General features: G+C 39.7%; 1 protein-coding gene across 3 annotated transcripts in view; it reads left to right on the top strand.

Moving 5' to 3' along the window:
* LOC145403543 (saccharopine dehydrogenase-like oxidoreductase) overlaps positions 1-18269 on the top strand; it is an 84012-nt gene that overhangs the window by 40912 nt on the left and 24831 nt on the right. For all 3 annotated transcript variants that reach the window (XM_080275217.1, XM_080275216.1, XM_080275215.1), the window contains 2 exons: positions 9689-9825; positions 12902-13133. In XM_080275217.1, coding sequence (XP_080131343.1) covers positions 9689-9825; positions 12902-13133 — 369 coding nt within the window. The remainder of the gene's footprint in view (positions 1-9688; positions 9826-12901; positions 13134-18269) is intronic.

Below are 18269 nucleotides of genomic sequence, written 5' to 3'. Positions count from 1 at the left end.
ATGGCCATGAACTAGGGTCATGCCCTGCTTAAGGGGAGCAGACTGTTGTTACTTATGAAGGTACATTTGTTTTATATTGTCTGATTTTTTATATGTTTTGTTACTTTATATGAGCAACAACATCCCAAAGTTTGAGTAAATTTGATCGATTAGTTCTTACAGAAAAAATAATATGAGCATAAAACGTATAAAAAAAAAAAACACGAGAAATGGGAAACTTGGGGAAGTGTGTTCATCTGATCTCTATGATATTTGGTAGTTTTACTAATGCAACCCTCATTAATAAATTGCTCTAATAGTTTTATAATACTCTTCACTATTGCTAAACAAAAAAAATCCCAAAATGCCTATGTATTCATCCCAAATTTTACCCCCTTTTTGCCATGTTCAAAAAATCATTACAATCATGTTTGTCAGTCTCTGACAAAAATACATGGACAAAATGTTCCCCTTTCATTCCTCTTTTGGTAGGTATTTTGCTTTTTGTCTTATGTTCAAAACTAATGGGGTTATATCACTCCAAAGGACAATACGTTTAGTTCCGAGATATCACTCGTTTTCAGTTGACTTGCATTGTCTGTATGATTAGAAACAACTTAGGTCCTTTTTTTTATTTTATGAGTTAGGATTAGGAATGGTTGTGAAGAGGAAGAGGGTGTTGGAGAATACAAAGTTGGAGAAAAAGATGTAGAAGGTTGGAGGTTGTCAGGTAGAGGTGTATGGTATGTAGGAGGACTGCTGGGCCTTGATAGCAGGCTGTGAAGCCTATGCCCAGAGTCGGACACATAAAAAAAAAAAAAAAAAAAAAGGTGAGGTGGCAGTGGGGGGGGGGGGGCAGGTGGCGATGGTGGAGAAAGAATTACTCCCAACACGTTTTTCTCCCCTCAAAATGGCGCCAAATTCTTCTCTGCCGCTTTCTGACATTGCAGTAGCTTCTTAGACGGTCACCTGATCTTCAAAAAGTGTGCAAAAACGATGAGAAATGGCCAAGATTAGCGCAGACTGGGAACAGGTCTCACCCCTCCCAGTGTCATAGCATCTCTGGCATTTCCCACCTCGCTGCCACCCTGCACACACTTACACTCCCATTGCCAGATGTATGACATAATTTCTGAAGAAAGAATAGGAAAAAAAGTGGTCATATTATACATTGCATAGAAAACTGAGATTTCTGCAGGGAAGTGACCTCAAAATTGGAATTACAAAATAATTTTGTTGAAGGGGAAAGAATTGTCGTATGGCTGCCAAATTTTCACAGAGAACGAGTGATACTCGGAGCTATTTTATGGGGTAACTTTCGCAAAATGCCTTTGTCAGTCGAAAATCGGTCCCTGCTGGTGTCCCCTCCCCTTGAAGATGTTTCACTTGAAGTAGCATTTTGCCTGTGCAGTCATCCTATAAAAGTTGTGTCAGATCCCACTTGTTTTTGTGAGCCTCGTCACAGAAAACAGTTAATCTGAAACCACACACACACACACATACACACACACACACACACACACACACACACACACACACACACACACACACACACACACACACACACTGCTCGCTGGCTCAGTGGTAACGCTCTCGCCTGCCATCTAGGAGACGGAGGTTCATGCCCACTCAGGACGCGAAAAGTTTCACTGACGAAGCGGGTGGTTACTGTCCCCTTTGAGCAAGGAGACAGGTTTGTGTGTGTGTGTGAAAGGTCACAGTCTTGCCCTTAGATCGAACAGTATGAGCTGTCGGTTCTCTTCCAAGGGGGTATAAAAGCGGACAGTCACAAGAGAAGAACTGAGTAAGGTTAAAAAGATAATATCAGTAGTTATGGAGGGTAACAGTGAAGCTCAAGAAGAGATTGAAGAAGTGTTTAGGTTAAGAAAGTATGAGGAAGGAGGGGCGAGGCCATTTAAGGTAAAGTTTAAATCTCGGGTAATGGTAAATAAAATCATCAACAGAATATGGAAATTATCAGACAAAGAAGGGTTCAAGAATATTTGGATAAGGAGAGATGCAAATGAGGAAGAAAGAGCTTAAATAAAGGAGTTAGTAAAGGAAGCAAAGGCAAAAAATGAACAGAGAATAGAGGAAGAGAAGACAGTGTTCTGGATAAGAAATTGAGGAAGTGGTACCGATGGAGAGAGGGAGAGAAGAGGGAATAAAAAACATCGAAAATAGTTTGAAAGTGGCATATACTAATGTTGATGGTTTAATGTCGGCAAGGTTAGAGATCAATGATTTCTTGAGAGTACATGAACCAGATGTTATGTGCTTTGTAGAGACCAAGTTAAGAGAGGATATTGATATCCATATCGGAGATGATAAATACTGTACAAACTGTGGAGAAGAGACAGAAAAGAAAAAATGGGAGGAGGAGTGATGATAGCAGTGAAGAACAACATAAATGTGGATACTGTGGAAATGGGAGAGGGTAGGGCTGAAGTGATAAATATGAAATTAGAAACTGGAGAAAATGGCAAAAGAGACGTGGCAGTAGTATGTGTTCCTCCTAAGACAATAGCATGGAATGACGATGAATACCAGGAGATGTTGTCAGACATGGTTAGTTATCTACAGAAAGTGATTGAGAAAAGCAATAATATAATTCCGATGGGTGATTTTCATTGTAAAGAGGTGAACTGCGAGGAATGGGACTCAGGAGGCAGTGAAGATTCGTGGGGCACTGTATTGTTAAATATAGCAGTGAATAGTGTTAATGACCAAGTGGGTCAAAAAAGAGACAAGATTTAGATGTGATGACACACTAGCAAGCCTAGATTTACTGCCAACCAAAGAACCTGATGTAATTGAATCTTTGAAATATCTGTGTCCTATAGGAAAAAGTGATTATGTGGTCATTGAGCTCCAGATTATAAAGGGAATGAGGTGCCAGGAGACGAGCTTTATAGGCCGGGAAGATACGACTTTGGGAAAGCAAACTTTATAGGATCGAGAAAAATTTCTGAAATTGTGAATTGGAGAAAATTCAGAGAAACAAGAGAGATACAGAGGAAGTGGGATCTCTTTTTAGACCTCTATAATTCGTGAGTGGAAAAATATGTTCCAAGAATAAGTGGGAAAGAAAACAGGAATTAGGATTGGTTTAACAGAAGGTGTATGATAGCAAATAAGGAGAGGGACATGGCATGGAACAACTGGAGAAAGACAGGTAATAATAGAAGAAAGGAAGAATATAAAAAAACTAGAAATGAATGTACAGTAATATGTAGAGAGGAAGAAAGGAACTTTGAAAAAGGTATAATCAACATATGTAAGGAAGAACCCAAGTTGTTTTATACTGTAGTTTTGTCAATGGCAAATTGAAACAAAGGAAGGAATCACTAAACTGAAAGTAGAAGGAGAGGTCTATAAAGATGTGGCAGTGCAAGCTGAAATAATGAACAAATGTGTCCAATCAGTTTTCACTAAAGAAAGGGATTTTGTGGAGGGAGAGGGAGTGACTAGAAATGTAGTGATAAAAGATAATTATAAAAATGGTAGTGCAGGAAGTTCATAAATTACTGGAAACTCAAGATGTAAGGAAAGCCCAGGACTGGATGGAATCTCTAATTGGGTACTGAAGGAATGCAGAGAACAACTGGTGGATGAGATTCACAGTTTAATTGTGTGTTCCTGGAAGAGGGGAAAGTGCCTCGGGAATGGAAGAGGGCAAATATGGTACCAATTTATAAGCAAGGAAGAACCCCTGAATTATAGACCTGTGTCCCTAACCATCATGGTTGCAAAATTGTGCGAGAGAATCCTGAAAGATAGATGGATAAAATATCTGTTGGAAATGAGTATTTTGGCTGAAAGTCAGTTTGGATTCAGAAGTGGAAGGTCATGTGTTTCCAACTTGTTGAGCTTTTACTCAAGAGCGATTGACATGCAACAGGAGAGAGATGGTTGGGTGGATTGTGTGTATTAGATTTGGTGAAAGCCTTCGACAAGGTACCCCATAAGCGACTAACGTGGAAATTGGAGCACATAGGAGGACTGAAGGGGAACCTCCTGGAGTGGATGAGAGACTTTCTGATAGACAGACAAATGAGGACAGTAATAAAGGACAGGATGTCTGGATGGAGGGAAGTAACAAGTGGAGTCCCACAGGGCTCGTTGTTAGTGCCAGTAATGTTCTTGGTTTACGTAAACGATATGGTAGATGGAATGAACAGTTATGCAAGTCTGTTTGCTGATGATGCAAAGATATTGAGGAAAGTAAAAGTTGAGGAAGACTGTAAAATGCTGCAGGAGGACCTGGATAAGATACACGATTGGAGCCGAATGTGGGAAATGAAATTCAACACAAAGAAATGTAAAATATTGGAAATGGGTAAAAGTACCAAGAGGCCATCACTGAATTATTTGATGGGTAATGAACCAATAACAAAAGCAAGAGAAGAGAAAGATTTGGGAATGCCGGTCCAGGATAGTTTGTCACCTGAAAGACACATTAACAAGACAGTTAGAGAGAGATATAAACGCTTGACTAACATAAGAGTAACATTTCATTACATGGATGAGGAGGTGATGAAAAAATTGATAGTGGCCATGATCTGCCCCAGGTCAGAATATGCAGCAGTAGTGTGAAGTGAGCATGGAAGTGAAAAAGTTACTACATGACAGTATTGTGATACCAACTCTAACGTACGGAAGTGAAGCTTGGACGTTGTTGGAAGGACACAAGTCAAGAGTGAGAGCCGTGGAAATGAGTTATTTAAGAGGAGCCTGTGGAGTCACATGGAGAGACAGGCTGACGAATGAGGATATAAAGGAGCGTTGTGGTGTTGATGTGGATGTGATAGGAAGCGTTATGAGGAACACACTGAGGTGGTTTGGCCATGTGGAGAGGATGGAGGGTCAAAGACTGACGAAGAGAGTGTATGTGAGTGAGGTGGAGGGGGAAAGAGGGAGGGGGAGGCCGAGGATGAGATGGAGAGATGGGGTGGAGAGGTATATGAGAGAGGGGGGTGTGAGTTGGGAGCAGGGCAGTGAAATGGCGGGGGACAGGGCGACTTGGAGGCGATTTGTTTGTGGCCACCCCAAACGGGATTGAGGCGTCTGGCAATAGATAGATAGATAGATAGTGTGGCCCCCCACACAAAAAGAAATATATAAACAAGATTGAGAGAATACAAAGAACAGCAACCAAGATGGTCCCCTATCTGGCATCTCTGTCATACAGAGGGAGGCTGGAAAAGCCAGAGCTGCCTTCCTCAGAGGAAAGGAGAGAGAGGGGCGACATGATTGCAGTGTTCAGGGCCATGATGGGAGTAGATAAAATTGACAGAGAAGATCTGTTTGTATGGAATAGGAGAGTAACAAGAGGACACGGGATGAAACTGAAGAAGCCAAGCGACTTGAAGGATATCAAAAAATATAGTTTTCCTTAAAGATGCATAGACCTGTGGAATAGCCTGGACAAAGAGATCGTCCAGTCTAAAAACTTAATCGAGTTCAAAGCAAAATTTGACTTATTGAGAAACAGAGATAGGACCCCATGGGTGTAGCTCATTTCCTGTACTGTATATCACAACTAGGTAAACTAGGTAAATACACACACACACACACACAAGAGAAAGAGATGAAGGGAGGCTGTAATAAAAGGAAGAAAAGGGTGAACTTTTATGTTATGTTGGTATCACAGAGAGAGAGAGAGAGAATTAATCTGATAAGACCATAGGTACAGCTACGGGTTAGTGAGGGTCCCAGGATGAGGAGGGTTAGGCATTTGGTAGTGGACATGCAGGCTGGAATCAGTGACACTGCTTTTGTGGATGACATCATATATTCTGGCCTTCAAGTAAGAACTGCCTGTACTCCTATCCCCCTGCTTTCCATATCCCAGGGAGGAGAATTGTTTACATTGTTATTAATTTTGCATCTCTCACTTTCCATATCCCAAGGAGGGGGGTTGTTTATGGTATCACTTACTCGTCTCCCAGCACTTTCTGTACTCCAGGGAGGGGAGATGTTTATTGTGTAGTGTATGTTATTACTGTATTTACTCCTTTCCTACCCTTTACATGTCCCAAGGAGGGTTGTTGTTTATACAGTAATTCTTTGCACATACAGTGAGTCCTTGAAATACGAAAACTCGAAGTACGAATTTCCAATGGTACGAACTAACCCCTCTCTGGTAAATACATTTTTGTGCGCTTCCCAGTCGAGTCACGTCCTTCCTCTCCTCTCAGCTTTGCTGTAAGTTACGCTGTTTTTCGCTGTTCTTCACCTTTTCGTATTTTCACCATGCCTCCCCAGCGCCCTGCATCATCTCCAGCATCCGGGGAACCAGATGCAAAGAAGAAACAGCATCGTACTCTCACTCTTGAGAGGAGATTGGAAATACAGTAATTAGATTGATTTATTTACTGGTAAATGTACAATGAAAAACACAGCTTTCTTCTCAGTTCAGTCTGAAGAAAATTTACACCAGGCAAAATACAATGAAAGCCCTGTTTCTACTAGTGTGTGTTTCAAATGGTTCGATTTTTCCACGCTATATTCATCAGGCTTTGGGAAGATACTTGTGTATTTCATTGTACATTTGAAGCAGCAGAAAGACCTTATCAGTTCAATGCATAATCATCCAGCTTGTTTCTGTAATTTTCTGACAACTTTCAGTTTGGCAAATTACTTTTTCTTGCTGAAAAATTTCCTCCCCGTTATTATCATCACTTTCCTCTACGATCGTTTCCAGCGCAGTGGAAGAAACTCAACGTGCTCAAAGGTGGATATCGTTTCCCAGTTTCCCAACTGGAGGTTAGGTTAGGTTAAAATTATTAGGTACAGATAAGCTCGGTTAGGCCAGGTTTAGTTAAACACTTAGGGAAGAACAGTCCTTTCCGCCATTATGTTAACGAAATAAACAAGAGTTGTTGCACCAGAACGGCTAAAAATGACGGGGAGACAGATTTAATAAGAAACGTTTATTGTATTTACCAACCCACAAATAATCTGAAAAATATAACAGACTATCAGGAAGGACTGATTTGTTAAGGTGCTTTTACTGCTTAAAGTAAAACGTATTTTTAGCCCCATCAGTGGCTGTGGGTTCAGATATTTGCTTGCTCCCGTGGTTGGCCTTGGGACCATTTTTTCAAAGTTCTAAAATCAATTTCTTTTTCTTACATATGTGAAAAGACTCGTCTGGCACACCCATCCTGTGATTTGCTATGATTCGTGTAAGAATTAATTAAATTAGGTTGCGTGTTAATCAGCATGTATACATCGGCCGAAAACATCTGGGACGAAGTGAACTGCGAACACCAGACTGCTTGAGGTGGTAGAGTAGGGTCGTGTAAACACACCAGTGACCCTCCTTCCCTTCCCATAATTGCTCGCATTTTTTTTTTTAAGCTCACTCTAACTCAGCGTCACTGACACCAGTACAGTTCAGGGCCAGCAGCTATGAAAGCGATAATGGAATACATTATTGTTTGTATCAGTCTTCTCTCTTTCATACACATAAGAACAAACAAAAGAATGAGAAGTAAATGTACACTAACTCTAAGGAGCAGAAATAACTGTGCTCAGTCAGTCCGAAATATATTAGGAGGAGTGATACCGAACGAAGAATGTGGAATTGAATGCTAACCTATGAGAACATGTGGGACGAAGCAGTAATTTTTTTCTGATTAGCAAATACTTTTGTTCCATATCGTCTCTTAAAATTGTAAAACCCATAATCTTTCATGTAACCATACAGCCTAAAGACCATACCAATTCAGTTCATATTCCTCTAGTTTGTCCTCTATATTTTTCTGACTATTTTGAGGGTGGAAAATCATGTTCTCTTGCTGAAATTAGGGCGCATGTAACATAAGCATGTAAACATTGGCGTGGAGTGGAGAGAACGCCTGACTGATGGGATGGTAGAGTAGGGTCATGTACACACACCATTGACCTTCGTTCCCATCCCGTAATTGTTCGCAGTTTTTTTATAATGCCCTAACTCAACTTCATTCATCCCGAAACAGTGAAGTGTTGTTCAGGGTCGGCAACTGCGAAGGAGTTAATGGAATACTGTATGAAAAATTCAAAATGGGCGCGGTGCATAGCACCTCACTCGCTTGCCAAGAGAAAACGAATTAACCCCTCTCTGGTAAACAAATTTTCGTGCGCTTCTTAGTTGAGTCCACGTCCCTCCTCTCCTCACAGCGTCACTGTACGTGAGGATATTTTCGCAGCCCTTCACCTTTTCGTATTGTTTCTCCATGCCTCCCAAGCGCCCTGCATCATCTCCAGCATTGGGGGAGCCCACTGCAAAGCAGCAGCAGCACCGTACTCTAATTCTGAAAAGGAAATTGGAAATTATAAGACCCCATGAGGAGGGGCAGGGAGTCTCGGAGATTGGGCGTGCTGTAGGCCTTGCTGTTTCCACCACTGGAACTGTGATGAAGAAAAAGGAGATGTACAAGAATATGGCCACTTTCTCTGCAATTGTATACAGGTATTGCTTACATCTTAATAGGGGGGAGTGAAGTTTAGGTGGGGGTCCGAGAGGGTCCTGGGACACATACCCCCATTTATATGTGTATTTCAGTGGGGAAAATCGTTCCGATATACGAATTTTTGAATTATGAAAGTTTTTCTTGGTCCCTATCCCTTTTATATATCAAGGACTCACTGTACTAAGGAGGGATGTTGATTATGGTCTTTGCACATCCTAAGGAGGGGTGTTGGTTATACAATTATTCCTTACTTACTCAGATGTGTGCAAGCAGAAATATTACTTCAAGTGAAACAGTTCTAAAATGCATGTCTGGTTCATGACTGAGTCATTAAAAAGTACCAAAAAATATTCATTTGTGACTTCAAACAGGACGACTTGGAGGCGATTTGTTTGTGGCCACCCCAAACGGGATTGAGGCGTCTGGCAATAGATAGATAGATAGACTTCAAACAGCTGCTTAATAAGACATGAGCAACTTTAAGTGAAGGTTTAGCATTAATTCATGAATAACTAAATAACTTAAAATAAAACATAATGAGGACAAACTACAGAGGTTTCAAAAAATGTGGAAGGATTTGAAATGTCCATTTATTTCCTTGTTTTCAAATAAACATCCATTTTCTTCTCAGGTTTTGGTGATGGGAATATGCTATTCAACATAGTGAAGTAGAGGTTTCTAACAAAAATGGTTTTCACAACAGAGCAGAAAGTCAAAATTGTACATTTCTTGGGAGCAGCAGCAGTGGGACTTACTTGGGCATCTGATGGCTAAGTTGTGCATGGCAGTAATGTTGGCTTGCGTCTTTGCAGCTGATGCTAGATGTTCACTGTTACTCTTGTGTGTGCTGTGGATAGTACTCTTGCTGTCACAGTGGTTGACAGTCCTCAGTATACTATGGTCTTTAGGTGCATCTCATGTATGGACCTTGAACTTTCAGCAGAACCAGTGTCAGACTATGATGTATGATATGGTCTTATACCAGAATTGAATTTTTTGACTTTCTACTTTGTTGTGAAAACCAACTGTTTTTGCTGGATACTTCAGCTTCGCTTACATCAGATAGCATAATCTAGTTACCAAACCTGAAAAAGAAAAGGGTTTAGCTTAGAAAACAAAAAAATAACATGTTTAAATCCTTATATATATATAAATATATATATATATATATATATATATATATATATATATATATTTTAACTCTATATATGTTGTTGGTTAATCATTTCCTCACCCTTTTCATATCCCAGGGAAAGGGAGGAGCCATCCACACTGGAACCATGGAATCTGCTGCCTTGGCCATTGCTAATAATGCACAGGTTGCCAGGATTCGACGAGAACTTTTCCCGGAGCCCCTCCCTAAGCCAAAGTTCAAGGTTGCTAAGAAGTATGTATATAGCTTTTCTCCCCTCCCCTCACTGTGATAACATAATTTTTATTTTATTTCTGCTATCTCCAGCTTATTTGGCCTGGGAAAGATCTCATGCTGAATGTGTTACTAAAGGCTATATCTAACCCCTCTAGTTTGAAAAGTTTCCTTTAAGCTTATTGAACAAGTGGCCTATTTCTTAGGGCAAGCTTCAGTTAGTTCTCTCTCTCTCTCTCTCTCTCTCTCTCTCTCTCTCTTTTTCCCTAGACCCTACCTCAGTACTTTCATAAGTGGGAAAAGAGGCCTGGTTGACGATGATGAGTGTTGGTAAAATAATCGAGTTAACAAGAATATGGTAAGTAGCTAAAGACATCATCATATTAAAGGAGTTAAACTGAATCCTGATGATGGTATTTAAAGGGTTAGTCAGTCATTGTATTTGTGTATGTGGAAACAATAGGAAGTTTTATGAAACATAGTGTGTTACTACTTACACAGTACTACCCTCACCACATGGCTTCATCTTGTGTGAAAATGCCGTTAACCAGTTTTAGCCTTATTTCTCATTGTTTTTTGACAAATTTGTTTCATGTTGTATTGTTTGTGAAGGCTCCAGCTTGCTTGCATGCATCAGCCTTGGTCATCTAATGATGACTTTCCACACTGCTTAATCTCGGATAGTTTTCCTATTCAGTCCTTTATCCCTGTGTGCCTGGTCCCAGGTCTATTTTTATCACCTTTTGCAAGTATACCCTCGACGTTCACACTTCTCACCTTCTTTTCCCAATTTGTCATCCTCTATCCTTTCAGCATGCACAGTCCATCTCAATCTACCCTTCCTCATCACAACACCAATACACTCAAGTCATCTCTCAGCTGTTAATGCACTATAGCGGTATATGATGGAAAGTAAAATTGCTGCAATAAATTAAATTGAAAACATCTGTGTAAGGCTGATAGAGAGGCAGGGGGTATGGTGGGGGGGAGGCAGATATTGAGGAAAGAAGGAAAAAGAGAGAGGAGACATGACAGAAGAAGGAAAGAAGAGATAATTGATAAAGGAAAGAAAAAAAGAGTGAAGAAGAGAAGAGAAAGAGATAAATTGCTTAAGGGACCATGGCAGCAAAGATAACCTTTGTGCTACAGTACCACACGGGTCACTGCAGAGGAGAGAGAGAGTGCAAACCTTTCTGGCAGTGTAAACAAAATTGTTCCAGGTCAAATAAGGAGAGAGAGACATTTTCTGTTGTTCCTTTTATTTATAATTTTTTTTTATTTTTCATTCCTTCAGAGGTGACAGAAAATGAAGGAGAGAAGAGAAAAGTAAGAGAGAAAAGAGCCAGATGAGAGAAAAGGAGAAATAACAAGAGGAGAAGGAAAAGAGAGAGGAGAAGGATGGAAGAGCAACGGGGAAGGGATAAGAGTGGCACCCACTTACTACCAATAAAGTTAAAACACACTTCTTTGCCCTGCAAAGTGACCCTTGTGATTCTGTGGCACTGGGCCTACTTTTATTGTCTTGGCTTTGCTGCTGATACAGTTTATCTGCCATTTTCTCAGTTATGACTTTTATTATCACAGTGTGTAAGGAGTACATTAGCATACCAGTGACAATGCTCTCTCTCTCTCTCTTTTTTTATGCATAAAACTCAGTGGAAATGCCCTGCACCTCTTGGAAGTGCATGTATGTAACTGCAATGGGGACAATTATTATTGTGGTCAAAAACACCCCCTCAGAAAGTATCAGTTAACATGAAATTGAAAGTGGCCCATCTGCGACCCAGATCCAGCCATCCTGCCAAGCTTAAACTCCTTATCCTTTTTCCAGTTTTGGCTGTGCTACGTGCATGCATGCACATGCACGCATACATGCACACATGCATGCACATGCATACACACACACACACACACACACACACACACAGGATTATAGTATATTAGATGGCTACATACACAGGATTATAGTATATTAGATGGCTACATACACAGGATTATAGTATTTTAGATGGCTATTGGTGTTCTGGTTTTGTGGTAGGTGGGGGCGCTCACCATCCACTCACTCAGTGTAGTGCTGCTCTCGAGTGTCTGCCCTACCCTCTCCTCCATCCTTCTTTCCTTCCATCTTTTTCTGTCTTTCTTTCCTTCTTTCTTTCTTTGTCCTTCTGCCTATGGGTAACTTTACACTCCCTCTTCTGTCTTTCATTCCTTCATTCTTTCCTCCTCCTTCTGCCCTTGGGTGACTCTACACCGAGTGACAAGCCAAAAGGTTTCCTGTACACCAGGAAACCATTTACTACGCTGGGTGGTAACCATATAACCAAATTTTGGCGCCTGGTGGTTTAGTGGGTAATTATTGTGCTCCAATCAGATTGAGCCGGTGAAGGTTTATATCCCAGGGGTGGTTGGGGTTTATTGCTCACGTAATGCCACTCAGGGATGAGTGAGGCTGGTCACTCATCTTACATGTCAGGACCAACTGCCTAGCCCCAGGCTCCTACGCTCCTCATGGGGCAACGTAGGATTGGATGATGGATGGATGGATGGATGGTGTCATTGTAGATGGTTTTTAAATATTTGTGGATTTTTGCTGTTCATGGGTGTATCTGTTCCCTAAATGTACAAAAAATGAGGGATGACTGCTGTGTGCATGATGCAGTCTGGCTGAGGGGGTTAATCCAATTAGTACAATGTAAGTTCTTTATGTAATTCTGGCTATTGCCAGATGATTTTACTTAGCTAAGGAGATATGTGTTACAGAAAAGGGTTGTGGGAGAATGTTTCTAATTCCTTCACTACAAGACATATCTGGTAAGCCAAATAAGATCATTTGGTGGTCGCAAGAAAAATAGTGTGCTAAATAAGATCATTTGGTGGTTGCAAGAAAAATATTGTGCTGAAGGATTTGTTTTGTGTTTAGGTCCTGTAATTGGCAAAGTGTTTTTAATTGATGTTTTTGCACTGTCTTTTTGACTTTTGCTATTATTTTACTGTTACTGTCAATTTACAATAGAAATATGTTTAACAAAATAGTTTTAAGTGGTGCTGTGCAGTGTATTATGATACTGAAGTCTCAACTACCTCTCACCCATCACAGAGGGCTACATAGGAATAATGAAGTGGGTTTGTGGGGCATACCAATGCCAACTGATGAGCCTGTGGTGTACCGGACACAACACTACCGCCACACTGTCCTTAAAGAGCGTCCAGTGCAATTTCAACAGTTCCTTGGAGTGCGCAGTTTCTTCCAAGGGGCAGGACTGCTCCTTGGCATAGCATACTTCGTACTACTTTGCTACTTCTCATGGACACGCAAGTTGCTTCTAAAGGTATGGTAATAATAATAATAATAATAATCTGGCCTTTTGTTTCTCAAAAGCGCCAGTTCTTCCTTTTGGGAATTCACTAGTGCTCGACACATACATTATTTTTACAATTACAAGAATTGTGACATTTCCTGTATATAATACAAGCTACATCATATATACATGAAAGTGGCAATAATTAAACCCTATAATCATCCGTCATAGTACCTCTTTCCAGGTCATAGCATTTTGAAAAAAGAAAGTCTTTCAGGTGTCAAAGGATTCAACAGTAGAGAGTTGTCTTATGGACAATGGCAATCTGTTATATAATCTAGGGGCTCTATATGCAAAAGAACGATCAGAGAAAGATGAGTGGTGAATGGCTCCTGGCTCATCAAGACGCAAGGAATCATCTTCACTGTGTAACATCACACCCGGGCGTGTCGATGGGAGTTTTAACAATTCAGCAAGATACTTCGGTTCACCAAACTTAAGAACCTTGAATGTAATAAGACACAGTTTAAATTCAATTCTAGCCTTTACTGGTAACCAATGCAACTCACTCAGAAACGGGGTAGTTGAGGTTCTCGGGGGGAGACCAAAGATAAGCCGTGCTGACCTGTTCGACACAGACTGAACTTTTGTTAGTATATTATATGGAAGACCAACCCACAGTGAATTACAATAATCAACACGAGACAAGACCACTGCATGGACCAGTGTTAAGAGGCACCGTCTATTCAGGAATCTTCTCACAGAGTACAGATTTCTGATATGCAAGTTACACCCTCTTACAACCTGATTAATATGTTCTTTGTAATTTAACTTAGAATTAAAATAAACACCCAGATTTCGAACAGAACTGACTGGATGCAGCTGTGACACACCAATGTTCAAAGCCAGGGCATTGTCAGTGTCATCACCCCTTCTGTTTCCTCTGATGATGATGATCTCAGTTTAGCCATCATTCAGCTTAAGTTTCCTCATAGCCATCCAAATCTTAATATCAGACATTAGAGATTCAAACTTCGTCTTAGTATCGTTGATATCTGACATCTTAACATAGAGCTGGGTGTCATCAGCATAAAAATGATAGGACACATCATGAGCATCATGTAGAGACGATAAACTACTTGTGTAGATAGTAAATAGAATTGGACCCAAAACTGATCCTTGAGGGACTCCAAATAGAAGAGGAGCAGAATCAGAGCTAGCGTAATCAACAACCACTCTCTGAGATCTGTCCGACAATCCCATTCACTCATATGCAGATGACTCAACACTACATAGTTCATTCACACTCAGACATCCATTTACAAAGTCTAATATCTCTACCTCTCAACTCAGTACAGCCATCTCCATAAATCAAGATCTATCTACAATCAGTGAATGGGGACAAAACAACCTTGTCTCTTTTAATGCTAGTAAAACTAAATATATACAGTTTACTAATAGACAGATATTGCCAGATTCGTACATTACCTTCAATGCTACTAATATTCCCATCTCCAAAAGTATTGAAATTCTTGGTGTCTCACTTAACAGTGCCCTCAGCTGGACCTCTCATGTCAGATCACTTGCTAAAACCGCCTCAAAGAAACTTGGATTATTGTACAGAGTCCGTAACTTCTTCGCCGATGAGCAGTTAGCTATAATTTATAAGAGTCATGTGCGCTCTCAGCTTGAATATTGCTCACCCTTGTGGAATGGTTGTGGAAAGGTTGCATTAAGACAGCTAGACAAAATTCAGAATAAAGCCGTTAGAATCATTAACAACCCTGCCATTACATATAAACTACCTCCCCTGCAAGTAAGAAGGAATGTTGCCTCCCTTGCATTATTTTACAGATATTTTTTTGGCAAATGCTCAGACGAAGTTGCATCCATGGTGCCACCTCTCCATGCCTTCCCTCGGGCTACACGGGCATCTGGTAGCGCTCATGACTGGAATGTCACTCAACCATATTGCAGAACTTCTGCCTATCAGAATTCTTTCATTCCCCGAACTGCATCTCTCTGGAACTCGCTTCCCCAGAGTTGTTTTCCTCCAAATTTCAACCCACAACTGTTCAAGTCTAACTGTTACAGATATTTTATGAACAGAGGACACCAGTAATCTGGTGTATGGATATATTTTTTTTTAACGATTTGTTTTTCCTTCCTCCGTTCTGTTATTTAAAAAAAAAAAAAAAAAAAAAAAAAAAAAAAAAAAAAGACTTAAGGAGCAAAAGGGCACTATCATGAACGCCATAAAAATACAGATCATCCAACAATAGTTTATGATCTACTGTATCAAAAGCTGCAGACAGATCCAAAAGAACTAGGAGAGAGGACATCACTACAAGTGTTTGCCACCAAGTCACTCTGAATCCTTGTTAGTGGAGTTTCAGTTGAATGGTATTTTCTGTATGCTGATTGAACAACAGGAACAACTCTGTTGTGTTCAAGTAGTGGTAAGAGTTGATCGAGTATGGCCCGCTCAATAATCTTGGATAAAATTGACAGGTTAGAGACAGGACGATAATTTGTCATGCTCTTGACATCAAGGCCAGGTTTCTTACTTAGGGGCCTAAGCAAAGCACGTTTCTCAGACTGCACAAAATTACTTTTTAAGAAGCATCTATTTATTATGTTGCAGATAAAGTCTGCAGCATGCTCATATACATCAGGCAGTTGTGACATGTTACATGGATCGAGTGAGCAAAATGTTTTATTAAGTTCTCTATGTAACATTTGACTTTGTTTACATTTATTTATTGTTTATTTATTTAATTTTTTTATTATTATTTTAAGAGGTGTAATTTATGAATGGATATGGAAAAAAGTGGCCAAATATAAGAGATGAGAAATGAGAATGCTAACTAATGAAACAGAAATAGGAGGTAGAGGGAAATATTAATTTGAAAAATGATAAATGGAACTAATGAGAGTAAATCAGAGGTAAACATTATTAAATTATGGTGCCTGAAAATGTGTATGGGAAAGTTAAAAAATGAAAAAGCTTCAAGTGTTTGTGGGAATTATGCCAGAAAGCCTGGATATATAGTGATTTATCAGTGAGTTGAACAAGTCTATGATTGTACCCTTGTATAAAAGTATAGATAACCAGAATCGTTGCAGAGTAATGTGCAATAAGTGTGCTAACTGAGTGTCATTGGAAACTTACACACACACATACATATCCGTGAGACTCGAGAGAGACACGAATCGGGTGAAAAAAATATTGGGCAAGAAAGATCAGTCCCGAAGGAAACAAGTGAGAAAAAGAAATTGAGGAAGTTAGGAGGATAGGGCCATACAAGAAAGGGGATGCAAGACCAGTGAGAGTCAAGTTGTTATCAGAAAGTGTAGTGAATGATATACTTAAAATGACCTGGAAACTAAGTGAAGAGGTAGGGATGGAAAATATTATAGTAAGAAAAGATTTGAATGAAGAAGAGAGAGAAGTTTTAAACTCCTTGAAGGAACAAGCATAGGAAAACAATGACCAGAGGACAGAGGAAGAATGTAAAACTTTTTTCTGGAGAATGATGGATATGAAAGTAAGGAAGTGGTATGTGAGGAACTAGAAGTGAAGGAAACAAGGGGGATGGATATGAATACAAAAAAGGGAAGAATGAGTAAAGATGTAACCAGTGCAGTAAATCTGAGTATCATGTATAGTAATGTAGGTGGGTTAATAGCTAAGAAAGGGGAAATTGGAGACTATATAAATGAAAACAAACCTGAAAGTGTTTGCTTGGTGGAGACTATATTGCCCCGAGATGTTGATACAAAATTGTTTGGATGGAACAATTATAATATTTGGAGGAAGGATAGAGAAAGCATGTTTGGGGGAGGTATAATGATTTTAACTCGTTATGACGTCAGATAAAAAAAATATAGAAATTAAAAATACCATGGCTGAACTTTTGGGAATTGAAATAGAGGACATTTTTGGAGAAATAATAGATGTAATAGTATTTTATATGCCCCCCAAAACTAGGGCATGGACAAAAGAAGATTACGAACTTTATAATAAGAGAATCCATTATGAAACTAAAGATGTTAATTGAACGAAGAAATAGAATAGTAATAGTGGGAGATTTTAACTGTAGAGAAGTTGATTGGGAAAGTATGGATGCTGGGAACAATGAAGAATCATGGGGAACTAAATTAATGGATTTTGGTAATGGAAAACATTTTAACCCAATTAATTAAAATACAAGAATTAGGGGTGACAACGAACCATCAAGGCTTGACTTAGTATTCACAAAGATGTGAAGAACATAACCTACCAATGCCCCTTTGGTAAAAATGATCATCTGGTTAGTGAGATGGAAGTGGGGGGAGTAAAGGAAGTAGAAAGAGATGAAAAACACAGAGAAAAAAGATACAATTATGGGAAGGCAGGCTTTGCTTCCTTGAGGAACTTTTTCCAAAATGAAGACTGGAGAAAAATGAATATGATCACAAATATTGACAAGAAATATGAGTTTTTGATAATAGTGTATAAAACAAGAGTTAGTAAATATGTCCCAAAAGTTTCCACAGCTATGGAAAGGAGGAAAGAATGGTTTAACAACAATGTAGAATGGCACATGAGGCAAGAATAAGAGCATGGAATAAAGCGAGAAAAAAGTATAGTGAAAGGGCTTGGGAGGAGTACAAGCAGGTAAGAAATGAATATGTAAGGGTGCGGAGAAAAGAAGAAAGGAAATACGAAAAAAAAATTGTAATAAATTGTAAAAAAGAGCCGAAACTATTTTATAGGTTTGTAAATGATAAAATGAAAGTTAAGGACTGTATAATACGATTGACGGATGGAGATGAAATTTACGAAAGAGAAGAAGAATTGTGTAAAACAATGAACAAGCTGCAGTCAGTTTATGTGTTGGAAGAGGAATTTAGGGAACCTGAAATGGAACCCATAATGACGGGAATGGCAGAAATTACAGTTGACGTGAATTTGATGCTGCAGCTGATGAGGGATTTGGATGTGAGAAAAGCAATGGGACCAGATGGTGTGGCTGGTTGGATCCTGAAGGAATGTGCAGACCAGTTAGTGCAGCCTGTTTGTATCATCAAGACCTCACTGGAAAATGGACAGTTACCTAAAGATTGGAAAAGAGCAAATATTGTGCCAATCTTCAAGGGAGGAGATAGGGAAGATCCACTCAA

The sequence above is a fragment of the Coenobita brevimanus genome, chromosome 61 (assembly GCF_032717465.1).
Source record: "Coenobita brevimanus isolate Jiangsu-jjx chromosome 61, ASM3271746v2, whole genome shotgun sequence".
Taxonomy (NCBI): domain Eukaryota; kingdom Metazoa; phylum Arthropoda; class Malacostraca; order Decapoda; family Coenobitidae; genus Coenobita; species Coenobita brevimanus.
The sequence above is the reverse complement of the archived record's forward strand: the minus strand, read 5'-3'. Positions and strand labels throughout refer to the sequence as shown.